This window comes from Aquarana catesbeiana, linkage group LG02 (genome assembly GCF_042186555.1).
Source record: "Aquarana catesbeiana isolate 2022-GZ linkage group LG02, ASM4218655v1, whole genome shotgun sequence".
Classification (NCBI taxonomy): Eukaryota; Metazoa; Chordata; class Amphibia; order Anura; family Ranidae; genus Aquarana; species Aquarana catesbeiana.
The window spans coordinates 628,973,862-628,992,627 of NC_133325.1; the positions used below are offsets into that span (position 1 = coordinate 628,973,862).

An 18,766-nucleotide genomic window follows, 5' to 3' on the forward strand; every position below is an offset into this window, starting at 1 on the left:
CTGTGAATGTTCTAGTTATCTTTTTTATTTAACTACTTAGTTTCTCTTCCCCAGTGACAGTCATAGTCTGCTTGTGCTTAGATTGCTGTCTTAGAGCAGGAAAATTTCTACAAAGGGTGAGGTTGAGTGTGTAATACATACATCACATTCTGTTTGCAATGGTGAGATTTGAGAATATAATCATAAAAGGCCACAATGTATTGCGTTTTCTTTAGCAAATTGCTTTTAATAAATCTGTTTTAAGCTTTTGATTTAGGGATTCTGCCAATAACAGCAATGCAGGGTGACAATGTTAAAGTGTAACACCACTTTTGTTGAGAAAAAAACATTCCCCTCTGGGTGATCTATGTACACTACAAAGATTTTAACAAACTTTGTTGCAGTTTCCTACCTTTTGTTATTCTGAAGAAATCCCTGTGTTTGCCTCTATGTGGGAAAGTGAGTCTAATGGGAGTGGTTTCATAATTATCAATCAGCTGTGTACCTGCAGGGCTCTAATGAGGAAAGCTGCAGGGCCTGCATCCCTTTAGCCGTGATTTCATATTGAAAGTATCTTACCAAAAATGACATTTTTGTTGCAGGGGATGCCTGAAATCTGACTTGTATCTTGGGGCAAAATTGGTGAGCCAATCACACAAGCAGGTTATGATGTTTCTGGGGGGAGTTCTGTACACAGACTGTGTACAGAACACCTCCAGGTAGCCATATTGCATTGCATTTTCAGAAAATTACAGAGCTGCAGATTGAAAAGAAATGGTAATTTCTAATAACATTCAATTACAATATGAATTGCGTCGCAATTGTATACACTATAATATTTTTTCTTTATTTGCTATTTAAGCAATTGCCTCACAATCAGCAGTATCCTCAGGCTCAGAACCTATCCTTACTCATCCTCAGACTCAGAACGCTCTTTCAGTTGGCATTTGGGCTGTCTATCTGATACATCTGATAGGCAGTAGACATGTTTGGTTTTGAATTGAAATTCAGACAAATTTTCATTTTTCGGAAAAACAGATGTATTCGAATTTCCGAATTACAATAGTACTGAATTTAAACTAATCCAAAATAGCAAAAAAAATTTGAATCGATTAGAATATTTTTTGAATCAATTTCAAATTCAAATAGTTTTCAAATTCAAAAAGTTTTTGAATTCGAATAGTTTTCAAAATTGAATAGTTTTCCAATTTCCAAACAAGTTTTCCAATTTCCAAATAGAAAATCATAATAATAAATAATAAAAAATAGAAAAGAATATAACAGAAATTAAAAGAATAGAATATAATAGAGTAAAACAACAAAATAGAAAATAAAAGAATGGAAAAAAAGAATAGAATACAATAGAATAGACTATAAAAGAATAGAAAAAATAGAATAAAAAAAACTAAAGAATATAATAAAATAGAATATAACCATTTATCGAACAAAAAAGGCTCTACCCGCGACAAAGGCTAACCACCGAATGCCTGCTCCGCCGTTTGACAGTTCTTAAGTTCTTAGGTTTTTGTAATTTAGGCATGGGGTTCCCCTAAAATCCATACCAGACCGAAAGGCCTGGTATGTGGGACCCCCACAATGTTTTTTTAAACATTTTTGTATTTCCGGCAATGTCTTTTTTTTTTTCTTTAGAAATGTCAGTTTTTGCTGCAGCAGGTTCTATACTCGGTACACATGCGCCACTTTATAGGCAGTCTAAGGGGACCCCCCCTTCCCCAGACACTATTGTTGAAGGAATTTTTTTTATTTTATTGTTTCACTTTAACCACTTCAGCCCAGGACCATTTGGCTGCCTAAGGACCAGAGGACTTTTTCCAATTTGGCACTGCGTCGCTTTAACTGCTAATTGCGCGGTCATGCAATGCTGTACCCAAACAAAATTTGCGTCCTTTTCTTCCCACAAATAGAGCTTTCTTTTGATGGTATTTGATCACCTCTGCCGTTTTTATTTTTTGCGCTATAAACGGAAAAAGACCGAAAATTTTGAAAAAAAATGATATTTTCTACTTTTTGTTATAAAAAAAATCCAATAAACTCAATTTTAGTCATACATTTAGGCCAAAATGTATTCGGCCACATGTCTTTGGTGAAAAAAATGTCAATAAGCGTATATTTATTGGTTTGCGCAAAAGTTATAGCGTCTACAAACTAGGGTACATTTTCTGGAATTTACACAGCTTTTAGTTTATGACTGCCTATGTCATTTCTTGAGGTGCTAAAATGGCAGGGCAGTACAAACCCTCCCCAAATGACCCCATTTTGGAACGTAGACACCCCAAAGAAATTGCTGAGAGGCATGTTGAACCCATTGAATATTTATTTTTTTTGTCCCAAGTGATTGAATAATGACAAAAAAAAAATTTAGAAAAAGTTGTCACTAATTGATATATTGCTCACACAGGCCATGGGCCTATGTGGAATTGCACCCCAAAATACATTCAGCTGCTTCTCCTGAGTACGGCGATACCACATGTGTGGGACTTTTTGGGAGCCTAGCCGCGTACGGGGCCCCGAAAACCAATCACCGCCTTCAGGATTTCTAAGGGCGTAAATTTTTTATTTCACTCCTCACTACCTATCACAGTTTTGAAGGCCATAAAATGCCCAGATGGCACAACCCCCCCCCCCCCAAATGACCCCATTTTGGAAAGTAGACACCCCAAGCTATTTGCTGAGAGGCATGTTGAGTCCATGGAATATTTTATATTTTGACACAAGTTGCGGGAAAGTGACACATTTTTTTTTTTTTTTGCACAAAGTTGTCACTAAATGATATATTGCTCACACAGGCCATGGGCATATGTGGAATTGCACCCCAAAATACATTTAGCAGCTTCTCCTGAGTATGGGGATACCACATGTGTGGGACTTTTTGGGAGCCTAGCTGTGTACGGGGCCCCGAAAACCAATCACCGCCTTCAGGATTTCTAAGGGTGTAAATTTTTGATTTCACTCTTCACTGCCTATCACAGTTTCGGAGGCCATGGAATGCCCAGGTAGCACAAAACCCCCCCAAATGACCCCATTTTGGAAAGTAGACACCCCAAGCTATTTGCTGAGAGGCATGGTGAGTATTTTGCAGCTCTCATTTGTTTTTGAAAATGAAGAAAGACAAGAAAAAACATTTTTTTTTTCAATTTTCAAAACTTTGTGACAAAAAGTGAGGTCTGCAAAATACTCACTATACCTCTCAGCAAATAGTTTGGGGTGTCTACTTTCCAAAATAGGGTCATTTGGGGGGGGGGGGGGTTTGTGCCACCTGGGCATTCCATGGCCTCCGAAACTGTGATAGGCAGTGAAGAGTGAAATCAAAAATTTACGCCCTTAGAAAGCCTGAAGGCGGTGCTTGGTTTTCGGGGTCCCGTACACAGCTAGGCTCCCAAAAAGTCTCACACATGTGGTATCCCCGTACACAGGAGAAGCAACAGAATGTATTTTGGGGTGTAATTTCACATATTCCCATGGCATGTTTGAGCAATATATCATTTAGTGACAACTTTGTGCAAAAAAAAAAAAAATTTGTCTCTTTCCCGCAACTTGTGTCACAATATAAAATATTCCATGGACTGGACATGACTCTCAGCAAATAGCTTGGGGTGTCTACTTTCCAAAATGGGGTAATTTGGGGGGGTTTTGAACTGTCCTGGCATTTTATGCACAACATTTAGAAGCTTATATCACACATCACCCACTCTTCTAACCACTTGAAGACAAAGCCCTTTCTGACACTTTTTGTTTACATGAAAAAATTATTTTTTTTGCAAGAAAATTACTTTGAACCCCCAAACATTATATATTTTTTTAAAGCAAATGCCCTACAGATTAAAATGGTGGGTGTTTCTTTTTTTTTTTTCACACAGTATTTGCGCAGCGATTTTTCAAACGCATTTTTTGGGAAAAAAACACACTTTTTAAAATTTTAATGCACTAAAACACACTATATTGCCCAAATGCTTGATGGAATAAAAAAGAAGATCTTAGGCCAAGTACATGGATACCAAACATGACATTAAAATTGTGCACAAACGTGCAGTGGCGACAAACTGAATACATTTTTAAAAGCCTTTAAAAGCCTTTACAGGTTACCACTTTAGATTTACAGAGGAGGTCTACTGCTAAAAGTACTGCCCTCGATCTGACGTTCGCGGTGACACCTCACATGCATGATGCAATTGCTGTTTATATTTGACGCCAGACCGACACTTGCGTTCGCCTTTGCGCGAGAGCAGGGGGGGACAGGGGTGCTTTTTTTTTGTTTATTTTTTTTTTGCTTTTTTATCTTATTTTTAAACTGTTCCTTTCATTTTTTTTTTAATCATTTTTATTGTTATCTCAGGGAATGTAAATATCCCCTATGATAGCAATAGGTAGTGACAAGTACTCTTTTTTGAAAAAATTGGGGTCTATTAGAACCTAGATCTCTCCTCTGCCCTCAAAGCATCTGACCACACCAAGATCGGTGTGATAAAATGCTTTCCCAATTTCCCAATGGCGGTGTTTACATCCGGCGAAATCTAAGTCATGAAATGCTCCTAGCTTCCGGTTTCTTAGGCCATAGAGATATTTGGAGCCACTCTGGTCTCTGATCAGCTCTATGGTCAGCTGGCTGAATCACCGGCTGCATTCTCAGGTTCCCTGTTGAGACAGGAGAGCCAGAGAAAAACACAGAAGACAGTGGGGGGGGGGCATTCCCTCCCACTGCTTGTAAAAGCAGTCTAGAAGCTAATTAGATGCTAGGATTGCTTTTACATGAAAGCCAACCGCTGGCTGAAAAGAATGATACCAAGATGATACCTAAACCTGCAGGCATCATTCTGGTATAACCACTCAAAGTCGTGAATGGCGTACCTGAAGACAAAAAAATGGTTAACAATAAAACACAGTAAACGGTAAAGTATAAAAAATTGCATACCTGAAAAGCAAACACGATAAAACATAATACCAATAAAACATTGCAGAATAGAATACAGTAAAAAAGAGCAGAACAATAGAGAGAGAATAGAGAGAGAGAAAACAATAAAACGACAACTATTTTTTTTTATTTTATATATGTATATTTTTTTTTTACACTTTTTTTTGTAACTAACTTTTATAACTGTAACCAGTTCCAGGTTCAGGTCTCTCAAAATGCGATGGCATCTTGGGAGACCCTGTGAAAGTGTGTCTAGTCTGTGCAATGCTGTACCCTACGCTAATACTCAACTAGTGAATGGTAGCGTTCAAAGCATTCACCAATGCAAAGACCAGGCTTGTCAGGACAGGAGGGACAATAATAGCGGGTGTCACGCCTATATCCGCGCTTGCTGCATACATGACATCTTTTTTGGGGGGGTTCGGTGGGTAGGGGTACTCGGGAGGACATAAAGAAAATGCCTCTCATGCAGCCGACTGCATTTGGTTGGGGATGTGAATGGGGGAAGTACGGGTGCTGCAGAAGTGGTGGGTTCCCAATTAGGATTGGCAAATGCAGCAGGAAGGGCATTATGGGCACGACGGGCCTGTTTGTCTTCTTCTTGGTGGCAGCGGGACACTACTTGGGCTTAACCACCTCACCAGCTTGAACTGCACTTATGGGACTCGCCACGTCACCAAGTCTAACTGCAGTGCTGGTTTGACTATGACCGGGGTGTAATAGGCCGCTGGCGCTTGCCAGTTCACCAAAACGCTACCAAAAAAACTGTTAGCGATCGCAGGGATCAGGCCTGACTCTGCGAACGCTGCAGTTATGCGTTTAGTGTTTTGTAAGTGACAGTGATTGATCGATACTGCACTTGGGTGGGCTGGGCTGGGCCGGGCGGAGGGGCAAAACGCAGGTGCTAGCAGGTATCTGGGCTGATCCCGCTAACACTGCGTTTTTGGGAACCCTAAACTGCTGGGGACGCTAGTATAGATCTGATCGGATCAGATATTGATCCGTTCAGATACTATACCACTAAGGGAGGCGTATGCTGCATGCGTGGGTGTTAGCGGTACTGGCGCTAACCTGACGCTGCCTGGGGCTGGTGCTTGCCAGTTCACCAAAACGCTACCAAAAAAACTGTTAGCGATCGCAGGGATCAGGCCTGACTCTGCGAACCCTGCAGTTATGTGTTTAGTGTTTTGTAAGTGATAGTGATCGATCGATACTGCACTTGGGTGGGCTGGGCTGGGCCGGGCAGAGGGGTAAAACGCAGGTGATAGCAGGTATCTGGGCTGATCCCACTAACACTGCGTTTTTGGGAACCCTAAACTGCTAGTATAGATCTGATCGGATCAGATATTGATCCGATCAGATACTATACCACTAAGGGAGGTGTACGGTGCGTGCGTGGGTGTTAGTGGTACTGGCGCTAACCTGACGCTGCCTGGGGCTGGTGCTTGCCAGTTCACCAAAATGCTACTAAAAAAACTGTTAGCGATCGCAGGGATTTTAGTGTTTTGTAAGTGACAGTGATCAATCGATACTGCACTTGGGTGGGCTGAGCTGGGCCGGGCAGAGGGGAAAAACGCAGGTGCTAGCAGGTATCTGGGCTGATCCCGCTAACGCTGCATTTTTGGGAACCCTAAACTGCTGGGGACGCTAGTATAGATCTGATCGGATCAGATATTGATCCGTTCAGATACTATACCACTAAGGGAGGCGTATGCTGCGTGCGTGGGTGTTAGCGGTACTGGCGCTAATCTGACGCTGCCTGGGGCGACGCATATCACCGCCGGGCAATCAGGGGGCTAAACCTTTATTCGGTAATAAACGGCGGGTGCCCTGACACTATAAAAAATAAACAAACTAACCAGCGTCACCCGTAACAGTTATACTGTGATCAGTGGTGAAAGGGTTAACTAGGGGGCAATCAAGGGGTTAAAACATTTATTAGGTAGTATATGGGGGTCCCTGTCGCTATAAAACGCTGACGGCGAACCTAAATATTTACCTCCCTAACTAGCGTCACCAGTGACACTAATACAGCGATCAGAAAAATGATCGCTTAGCGACACTGGTGACGGGGGTTGATCAAGGGGTTAAAACTTTATTAGGGGGGGTTAGGGGGGTACCCTAGACCTAAAGGGGGCTAACAGTAACTGTCCTACCACACTAACTGTCACAAACTGACACCATGCAGTAATCAGAAAAAAAAAAAACTGCTTGGTGTCAGTGTGACGGGGGGGGGGGGGAGGGGTGATTGGGGGGTGATCGGGGGGGGGGATCGGGGGGTAAAGGGGGGTGTTTTGTGTGCCTGGCATGTTCTACTGTATGTGTGTGTGTTGTGCACTCACATTGCAGTCTTCTCTCCTCGGCGCCGGAACGGAAAATACCGAGCCGAGGAGAGATGACATAATTTCCTTTGCTGTTGTTTAGCATACACTAGCATAGGAATGATTCTATTGGCCGGCAGCGATCGCGAGGGGGGGCCACGAATGGATGGTCTCCCCCTCACCTCCGATCGCCGCTGGACAATAGCGGACCGCCTCGGGCACTGGGGGGGGTCCGATCGGACCCCCCGCCCGCGGGAGGCAGATCACGTGTATGTACGTGATTCTGCCTGCCCGTGCCGCCTTGCCCACGTACATCGCGTGAGGCGGTCCTTAAGTGGTTAAGCATCATTACAATCACTGCTCCTGTAAAAACAATCTTTTTTAAAAAAGTATTTTTGCATTTATGCATGTCCCCCAAGGCAGAACCTGGGCCCTCATAACCTTTTTATGGCCTATAACTTGCATATAAGCCTTCAAAATGGGGACTTTTGATTTTTCAAGTTCGGGTCAATTAGACTTTAATAGGTCGCGGGTCCGAACTTTTGCAATGTTCAAGAGTTCTGACGCAAACAGAACCGGGGGGGTGTAGTTTTTATTAATTTACAGTCAAATTGTTTAAATCAGAAGTCAGTGTTCTGTGGTTCCTTTGCATGTTTAAGGACACCAAGCTAATTACAGATAAAAATGCAATCTCCATTATTTTCTAAGGTGTGCCATATAACTTAGCTCACAAAAAAAATCTGAATCAAACTGAAATTAAATCATGGGACAGATAACAGTATACATATATCAAAAACAGACAGATGTTTGTGTTATTCATATTCTCTGTATTAATACATATTCTACTAAAAAACATTCTTGCCTTTTAGACAAAGTAATCTTTCCAACATGGATCATAATCTTAATTATTGCCGGAACATCAGTGGTAATCGTTTTTCTTCTGATATACCTGTTTAGAAGGTTTGTATTTTCTCATTGCCTTCCTAAATGCATTTGATAGTTGATTTTGAATGGGATTTTGCTATGTGAGCTTTATACATTGGATGTACTTTTTGGTAACTGAAATGAAAATGTAAAATAGAGTAAGGGAGGGTTATAACTCCTATTAGTTTTTTTTCTTGCTCTCTATGTCCTATTAGGCAGATTTACCTACACTTACTGTTCCATAGCCAAAACAAGAAGTGAGATATCTGATTTTAGATGGAAATTTGCTAGGTGGACATTGGATGGACTTTTTGGTGATTGAAATTAAAATGTTAAAAAGTATAGTAACCCCACTGGAAAAGTTCATGCTCTTAAAGGGGAATTGTTTGCTAAATGTGTATTCTACCACAAAGCCACAACAAGAGACTTTGCAGAGTTTTTATGTTAAAATAGATCTAACCCCTAAACCCTAATGGGGTACCATTAATGGGAAAAACATTAATGGTATAAAACCCTAATGTGATACCTATTAGTTTACCAAAGTTTTAACTTTTTTTCTCTTTTTTAGGCTCCTTTCACACTGGCCCGACTACAAAGTCAAGCGACTTTCAGTGCAACTTTAGAATCCGACTTTGATACGACTTTAATGTGACTTTTTACGCTCTGTGGCATTGAAGTCTTACCAAAGTCGGACAGAATTGTGAAGTATCAGATAAGATGGCTCTCATAGGGAAACATTGAATTTCACATGAATCAAATGTCGGATACTATGTTGCATCAGTGTGAACTGAGCCTTAGTATCTCAGTGGTGTTAAGAAGTGAAAAAATATCCATCTTTGTATTCTTTTGCATATTTCCTCCTGTGCTACAGCAGTTAATCTACACCATGGACTATGGGTAAAAACATGTAGCCCGCTGTCCATCAAAGTGTCAATGTAAATTTTGCCCAAAAAAGTTTTCTTAGTATGTGTAGCACCCTGGAGTTTAGGCAGGGATGCTCCTCACAAATTTACTTGCCAGGAGTAGTTATCCTGGTTGATTGTTAGAGATCCATTGATTTCTCCCTAAGTTTGGCCTTGTTGCACTTTTCTCTTCTACCATTAGGGCGGCGAGTACTTGGTGGTATTAGATATGAGAAGAGCAACTCAAGGTCAGGTTATGGGTATATGGGGTATCTCAGCCAATGGGCGGGGGTTTTCTTGAATCCCTTGGCCTGCTGGGAGAACCTATATATTTGGGTGGAGTCAGATGATCTATGTTCTGTGCCACCTGGATGGCTGTCTGGGTGAACGTGTGTTGTGTTCCCTGGGATACTAGGCCAGAGATTTGGCCTATCCCAGGGGAGTCTGACTGCTAGGCTGTATGTGGGCCTATCCAGAAGCAAGAGAGCAGCATAGGGTTGAGATTGCAGCTTGCAGTCCAACCAGAAGTGACGGTTCTGCCGGCCGGAGAACCTGTCAGTGGTCAGAGGTAGAAGGGAAGCTGTCGCCACTAAGGGACCAACCACCTTATTACCAGGGACCACAGTGAGTAACTGAAGCAAGTATCGGAGCAGTATTTTCACCGAACGGGCACGGTGGAGAATCAGGAAAGTTCAGGCGGTGATCAAGTCAGGGACCCAGTCAGCAGAGGTGATGCTTGCAGAGCAGCCTTGTGTGTCAAGCTGGGACCGAGCAGGCCAGTGGGGTGAAGCTTGAGAAGTATTGGGAGTGCCAAGCTAGGGACCGAGCAGAGAGGTAGGGGGATGCTTGAGGAAGATACCATCGTGAAGATTGGAGGAGCTTAAGGGATTCAGTGACAGTGAATCAGTGGGTCTAGTGAGAGACCGGGAGCTCAGTGTGCTGAAGAACTACAAGGAGAAGCTGTAGTGAAGGTGAAAGAACTGTTACATTTGTGCTAGGAACTGTTAACCACTTCAGCCCCGGAAGGATTTACCCCCTTCCTGACCAGAGCACTTTTTACAATTCGGCACTGCGTCGCTTTAACTGCTAATTGCGCGGTCATGCAATGCTGTACCCAAACGAAATTTGCGTCCTTTTCTTCCCACAAATAGAGCTTTCTTTTGATAGTATTTGATCACCTCTGCCGTTTTTATTTTTTGCGCTATACACGGAAAAAGACCGAAAATTTTGAAAAAAAATGATATTTTCTACTTTTTGTTCTAAAAAAAATCCAATAAACTCAATTTTAGTCATACATTTAGGCCAAAATGTATTCGGCCACATGTCTTTGGTAAAAAAAATGTCAATAAGTGTATATTTATTGGTTTGCGCAAAAGTTATAGCGTCTACAAACTAGGGTACATTTTCTGGAATTTACACAGCCTTTAATTTATGACTGCCTATGTCGTTTCTTGAGGTGCTAAAATGGCAGGGCAGTACAAAACCCCCACAAATGACCCCATTTTGGAAAGTAGACACCCCAAGGAATTTGCTGAGAGGCATGTTGAGCCCATTGAATATTCATTTTTTTTGTCCCAAGTGATTGAACAATGACAAAAAAAAAAAAAAAAAAAAAAAATTACAAAAAGTTGTCACTAAATGATATATTGCTCACACAGGCCATGGGCATATGTGGAATTGCACCCCAAAATACATTTAGCTGCTTCTCCTGAGTATGGGGATACCACATGTGTGGGACTTTTTGGGAGCCTAGCCGCGTACGGGGCCCCGAAAACCAATCACTGCCTTCCGGATTTCTAAGGGCGTACATTTTTGATTTTACTCCTCACTACCTATCACAGTTTTGAAGGCCATAAAATGCCCAGATGACATAAAACCCCCCCAAATGACCCCATTTTGGAAAGTAGACACCCCAAGCTATTTGCTTTGAGGCATGTTGAGTCCATGGAATATTTTATATTTTGACACAAGTTGCGGGAAAGTGACAAATTTTTTTTTTTTTTTTTTTTTTTTTGCACAAAGTTGTCACTAAATGATATATTGCTCACACAGGCCATGGGCATATGTGGAATTGCACCCCAAAATACATTTAGCTGCTTCTCCTGAGTACGGGGATACCACATGTGTGGGACTTTTTGGGAGCCTAGCCGCGTACGGGGCCCCGAAAACCAATCACCGCCTTCAGGATTTCTAAGGGCGTACATTTTTAATTTTACTCCTCACTGCCTATCACAGTTTCGGAGGCCATGGAATGCCCAGGTGGCACAAACCACCCCCAAATGACCCCATTTTGGAAAGTAGACACCCCAAGCTATTTGCTGAGAGGCATGGTGAGTATTTTGCAGCTCTCATTTGTTTTTGAAAATAAAGAAAGACGAGAAAAAACATTTTTTTTTTTTCTTTTTTCAATTTTCAAAACTTTGTGACAAAAAGTGAGGTCTGCAAAATACTCACTATACCTCTCATCAAATAGCTTGGGGTGTCTACTTTCCAAAATGGGGTCATTTGGGGGTTTTTTTTGCCACCTGGGCATTCCATGGCCTCCGAAACTGTGATAGGCAGTGAAGAGTGAAATCAAAAATTTACGGCCTTAGAAAGCCTGAAGGCAGTGATTGGTTTTCGGGGTCCCGTACGCGGCTAGGCTCCCAAAAAGTCTCACACATGTGGTATCCCCGTACTCAGGAGAAGCAGCAGAATGTATTTTGGGGTGTAATTTCACATATTCCCATGGCATGTTTGAGCAATATATCATTTAGTGACAACTTTGCGCAAAAAAAAATTAAAAAAATAAAAAATTGTCTCTTTCCCGCAACTTGTGTCACAATATAAATTATTCCATGGACTCAACATGACTCTCAGCAAATAGCTTGGGGTGTCTACTTTCCAAAATGGGGTCATTTGGGGGGGTTTTGAACTGTCCTGGCATTTTATGCACAACATCTAGAAGCTTATGTCACACATCACCCACACTTCTAACCACTTGAAGACAAAGCCCTTTCTGACACTTATTGTTTACATAAAAAAATAATTTTTTTTTGCAAGAAAATTACTTTGAACCCCCAAACATTATATATTTTTTTTAAAGCAAATGCCCTACAGATTAAAATGGTGGGTGTTTCATTTTTTTTTTTCACACAGTATTTGCGCAGCGATTTTTCAAACGCATTTTTTGGGGAAAAAACACACTTTTTTACATTTTAATGCACTAAAACACACTATATTGCCCAAATGTTTGATGGAATAAAAAAGATGATCTTAGGCCGAGTACATGGATACCAAACATGACATGCTTTAAAATTGCGCACAAACGTGCAGTGGCGACAAACTAAATACATTTTTAAAAGCCTTTAAAAGCCTTTACAGGTTACCACTTTAGATTTACAGAGGAGGTCTACTGCTAAAAATACTGCCCTCGATCTGACCTTCGCGGCGATACCTCACATGCATGGTGCAATTGCTGTTTACATTTGACGCCAGACCGACGCTTGCGTTCGCCTTAGCGCGAGAGCAGGGGGGACAGGGGTGCTTTTTTTTTTTTTTTTTTTTTTTCCTTTATTATTATTATTTTTTTATCTTATTTTTAAACTGTTCCTTTCATTTTTTTTTTTTTAATCATTTTTATTGTTATCTCAGGGAATGTAAATATCCCCTATCATAGCAATAGGTAGTGACAGGTACTCTTTTTTGCAAAAATTGGGGTCTATTAGACCCTAGATTTCTCCTCTGCCCTCAAAGCATCTGACCACACCAAGATCGGTGTGATAAAATGCTTTCCCAATTTCCCAATGGCGCTGTTTACATCCGGCGAAATCTAAGTCATAAAATGCTCGTAGCTTCCGGTTTCTTAGGCCATAGAGATGTTTGGAGCCACTCTGGTCTCTGATCAGCTCTATGGTCAGCTGGCTGAATCACCGGCTGCATTTTCAGGTTCCCTGTTGAGACAGGAGAGCCAGAGAAAAACACGGAAGACGTTGGGGGGGGAGGGGCATTCCCTCCCACTGCTTGTAAAAGCAGTCTAGAGGCTAATTAGCCGCTAGGATTGCTTTTACATGAAAGCCGACCGCTGGCTGAAAAGAATGATACCAAGATGATACCTAAACCTGCAGGCATCATTCTGGTATAACCACTCAAAGTCGTGAATGGCGTACCTGAAGACAAAAAAATGGTTAACAATAAAGCACAGTAAACGGTAAGGTATAAAAAATTGCATACCTGAAAAGCAAACATGATAAAACATAACAACAATAAAACATTGCAGAATAGAATACAGTAAAAAAGAACAGAACAATAGAGAGAGAGAAAGAACAATAAAACGACAACTATTTTTTTTTTTATTTTATATTTTTGTATGTGTTTTTTTTTTTTTTTTACACTTTTTTTTGTAACTAACTTTTATAACTGTAACCGGTTCCAGGTTCGGGTCTCTCAAAATGCGATGGCATCTTGGGAGACCCTGTGAAAGTGTGCCTAGTCTGTGCAATGCTGTACCCTACGCTAATACTCAACTAGTGAATGGTAGTGTTCAAAACATTCACCAATGCAAAGACCAGGATTGTCAGGACAGGAGGGACAATAATAGCGGGTGTCACGCCTATATCTGCGCTTGCTGCAGACACGACATCTTTTTTGGGGGGGTTCGTTGGGTAGGGGTACTCGGGAGGACATAAAGAAAATGCCTCTCATGCAGCCGACTGCATTTGGTTGGGGATGTGAATGGGGGAAGTACGGGCGCTGCAGAAGTGGTGGGTTCCCAATTAGGATTGGCGAATGCAGCAGGAAGGGCACTATGGACACGACGGGCCTGTGTTTGTCTTCTTGGTGGCAGCGGGACACTACTTGTGCTTGTCACCTCACCAGCTTGAACTGCACTTATGGGACTCGCCACGTCACCAAGTGTTACTGCAGTGCTGGTTTGACTACAACCGGGGTGTACTAGGCCGCTGGGGCTTGCCAGTTCACCAAAACGCTACCAAAAAAACTGTTAGCGATCGCAAGGATCAGGCCTGACTCTGCGAACGCTGCAGTTATGCGTTTAGTGTTTTGTAAGTGTCAGTGATCGATCGATACTGCACTTGGGTGGGCTGGGCTGGGCCGGGTGGAGGGGCAAAACGCAGGTGCTAGCAGGTATCTGGGCTGATCCCGCTAACACTGCGTTTGTGGGAACCCTAAACTGCTGGGGACGCTAGTATAGATCTGATCAGATCAGATATTGATCCGATCAGATACTATACCACTAAGGGAGGCGTATGCTGCGTGCGTGGGTGTTAGCGGTACTGGCGCTAATCTGACGCTGCCTGGGGCTGGTGCTTGCCAGTTCACCAAAACGCTACCAAAAAAACTGTTAGCGATCGCAGGGATCAGGCCTGACTATGCGAACGCTGCAGTTATGCGTTTAGTGTTTTGTAAGTGACAGTGATCGATCGATACTGCACTTGGGTGGGCCGGGCAGAGGGGCAAAACGCAGGTGCTAGCGGGTATCTGGGCTGATCCCGCTAACACTGCGTTTTCGGGAACCCTAAACTGCTGGGGACGCTAGTATAGATCTGATTGGATCAGATATTGATCCGTACAGATACTATACCACTAAGGGAGGCGTATGCTGCGTGCGTGGGTGTTAGCGGTACTGGCGCTAATCTGACGCTGCCTGGGGCGACGCATATCACCGCCGGGCGACCGGGGGGCTAAACCTTTATTCGGTAATAAACGGCGGGTGCCCTGACACTATAAAAAATAAACAAACTAACCAGCGTCACCGTAACAGTTATACGGTGATCAGTGGTGAAAGGGTTAACTAGGGGGCAATCAAGGGGTTAAAACATTTATTAGGTAGTATATGGGGGTCCCTGTCGCTATAAAACGCTGACGGCGAACCTAAATATTTACGTTCCTAACTAGCGTCACCAGCGACACTAATACAGCGATCAGAAAAATGATCGCTTAGTGACACTGGTGACAGGGGGTGATCAAGGGGTTAAAACTTTATTAGGGGGGGTTAGGGGGGTATCCTAGACCTAAAGGGGGGTAATACTACCTGCCCTAACACTGTAACTGTCACAAACTGACACTATGCAGTAATCAGAAAAAAAAAAAAAAAAAAAAAAAAAAATACTGCTAATGTCAGTTTGTGACAGGGGGGGGGGGGGGTGATTGGGGGGGGATCGGGGGGCGATCGGGGGGGGATCGGGGGTGTAAGGTATGCCTGGCATGTTCTACTGTGTGTGTGTGTGTGTTGTGTGCACTTACATGTCTTCTCTCCTCGGCGCTGGACGGAAACTGCCGAGCCGAGGAGAGATGACATCACATCCTCTGCCTGTGTGAAACTACACACAGGCAGGGGAGGATTCCTATTGGCTGGGAGCGATCGCGAGGGGGGGGCCACGATCGGATGGTCTCCCCCTCGCCTCCCGACGCTCCCAGTCAGATGCCGACCGCCGATGGCACCGGGGGGGGGTCCGATCGGACCCCCCGCCCGCGGGAGGCAGATCACGTATATATACGTGATTCTGCCTGCCCGTGCCATTCTGCCGACGTATATCTACGTTAGGCGGTCGGCAAGTGGTTAAAGACTGTTGCCATAGGAGAGAGCATTCTTGCACGTGCAGATGTGGCTTCTCGCTGGAGGCCTTTCCCTGCACGGCTGTACTCCTATTGAAGTCTCACAGTCTGCTAATTGAACTTGCAACTACTCAAGGGTGTCCTGGCCCTAACCCTCTTTCCCCCATAAAAGTTTGTAAGAGAAATAAATATCTTTTGCATTCAAGAAGTGTCCAATGACTTTATCCACCTTGCACCCACTATGCCTCACAACCCACCATATACTGAAGAATGTCAGCTATCTCTGGCCCTGGAGGTTCTCATTAGACTAAAGGAGACCTTGCTACATATGCATTTCTATTATGAATCATTAAGGTACACCACTCAGTACAAAAAGAATAATGCAGAGACTGCATTGCTGCTCTAAACCTGGGCTTCTGTAATTGGTAGTGATGAAGCAAATTTGCGTGCGTTTTGTTTGTGGGACAGTCAACAAACTGCTATACATTACACATACATACAGTATGCATAGTAGGTATCTCCACACATGCCACAGGTAGATACATTTCAGGGCCACAATTTAGGTAACTCTGTCCGAAAAGGAAATTTGACATACAAGGGTGATATGCAAGGACAGTATGTCTAAGTTGTACACCAAAGTGATGATTGGGTCTAGATTCTGTCTATTAGGGCTCATTCAGACAGCTCCTGATGATGCATATTTGCGTAAAACTTACATAGTACTACACTGTGAAGGGCTAGAGGTTGTGCCGCCATTCTCTGCAGGTTTGACGGCCCCTTATGTAAATTTGAAAGTGGCGTTTGTTTTTATACTGGATGTTTTTAATGTATATATGGAAATATAAAAATACTATGAGAAGAAATATGGTTTTTGGTTGGTGACTCCGTGCTGATAACTCTGGTACTATACCCTGGTGGAGTGGAATAAAGCAGTGGTTCTCAACCTCAGTCCTCAAGATAAAATAGCTGTCCAAAATACCAAGCCATTGACTGATTTAAAGCACCTGTACAAGATAAAGAAAAACCTGCAAACATGGCCTGCTGGGGGTACTTGAGGACTGAGGTTGAGAACCACTGGAATAGAGCAGTCTGGTCCTGCCATCTGTGGAGCGAGAGTGTTGATGCTGGATGTCATTTACACAAAGCGCTTATTGCTGTTCTAGTAATAGACAGCATATCTCTCTGCTGAGTGTGTATTGTTACCATTGGAGAAGGAATGGCACTACCGATGTTTCCAAGTGTTGGGTTAAGGCTGAAATGGAGCACTTTTATATGTTTTACACACATAACAATATGAACTGTTTATTTTTGTTGTTTTGACAAACTTTAGTTTATGGTGACATTTTTTTGGACACTTTTTTTTTTAGCACTGTATTTTTGTTATAATTTGGTTATTATTGAACTATATACATACACTTATTGCACGTGGCTGTTTAAATTTTACTGAAAGAGCGCTGACTTTATTTTACTATTTTTACTTCATCCACACAGGTGCCCAGTGGGTGATAAAGCAGGCAGTTGAGCCATATTTTTACCACTCCTGTCCGAGCCCCATCAAAAAAATTGACATGCAGTCGTTCAGGGCTATACACATGATGTGGTAAATTTTAAACCACCTGTCACATTTTTTGGGCCATACCACCATCAAGCACTCATAGAAACATAGAAAAGTGACAGCAGGAAAAAGACTGAGTAGTCCATCGAGTCTGCCCATTTTTTTTTTTCTATACGTTTTTTTTTTCGTTATCTTTTTTTATACAAGGAGTAGGTTCTACAGTGGGTAGAACAAGCATACTTTACTGCATATGGAGACTAATTTTATTGTTGTGGGTTTAGTAAGTTCTTGAAGTCGCTCTTGATATATTTTATCCCTCAGACCTTTCACCATTTTTGTTACCTGTCTCTCATTCTATCTTATCAATATCTTTCTGTAAGTGAGGTCTCCAGAACTGGACACAGTATTCTAAATGAGGTCTCACTAAAGATCTATATAGGGGAATCAGGGCCTCCTGCTGGAGACCCCTCTACTGCCTGGTCACACTGGGGTTGATTTACTAGAACTGGAGAGTGCAAAATCTGGTGCAGCTCTGCATGGTTGTAGCCAATCAGCTTCAGCTGGTTCAATTAAGCTTTGACAATAAAACCTGGAGATTGATTGGTTTCTATGTAGAGCTGCACCATATTTTCCACTCTCCCATTTTAATAAATCAACCCCCCTGTTTGCTCATTTGCTCATCTGAAATATGTACCCCCAAATCTTTTTTCCTCTGTAGTGCTGGCTAACAATGTTGTACCCTTAATGTTGTACTCCTTTAAGGTATTCATTTTCCATAGGTGCATTATTTTACATTTAGAAATATTGAACTGCAGTCTCCACTGCTTTGACCAATCTTCCAGCAATGCTAAAATCATGTTCCATGTTTCAGACACCTCCAGGGATATCATCCTTCATACACACCTTTGTACCATCAGCCAAAAGACATACCTTGCCCAACAAACCTTTAGTTATATCACTTACATATAGTAGCCTTGTGGTACACTACTATTGACTGGTCTCTGTCTGAGGAAACCCCATTTACAACCACACTCTGGTATCTATCCTTTAGCCAACTGCATATCCACTGAACCACCCAAGGGTTAAAGGATAAGTTCACCTTTTGTAATGTTAAATGCCCATATGCAGGGTGTAACATGTAACATGTTACACATCCCCTGGCCCTTGCACCCCCAGCTTCCTGTTGTGACAGTTAGCAGGGGATCTTCTCCCCACGCCGTTCTCTGGCACACTCTGTAAAAAACGTGGCCGTTCGGGGCTCTGGCCACATCATTCATTCACAGAGTTATGTGAATAGAAAACGACAAGGTTCGGCAGCCTTTGCGGCTGTCGGCTTGTAGTTTTCAATGAACTACCATGGTGCAAGAGTTTATTAAGCTTCCTGTTAGTGTGTAACTGCTTGGATGTACATATTATGGCCAAATGGCTTACATACAGAGTCTGCAGGAGCACTGCATTGCACCCACGATCTGCTTATTGGGGGTGCAACACTTTTCAGGTTCCCAATAAAAAAAATGCTATTTTTTTTACCTGCAAAAAGATGTGCATTTATTATTTTTTTTAAAAAGGTGAATTAATCCTTTAAATCCCAGCTTGTACA

The 18,766-nt window shown here is 42.5% G+C and overlaps 1 protein-coding gene across 2 annotated transcripts in view; it reads left to right on the plus strand.

Annotated features, from left to right (window-relative positions):
* LOC141128852 (interleukin-5 receptor subunit alpha-like) overlaps positions 1 to 18,766 on the plus strand; it is a 146,452-nt gene that overhangs the window by 112,315 nt on the left and 15,371 nt on the right. For both annotated transcript variants that reach the window (XM_073616425.1, XM_073616426.1), the window contains exon 9: positions 8,100 to 8,190. In XM_073616425.1, the coding sequence (XP_073472526.1) occupies positions 8,100 to 8,190 (91 nt within the window). The remainder of the gene's footprint in view (positions 1 to 8,099; positions 8,191 to 18,766) is intronic.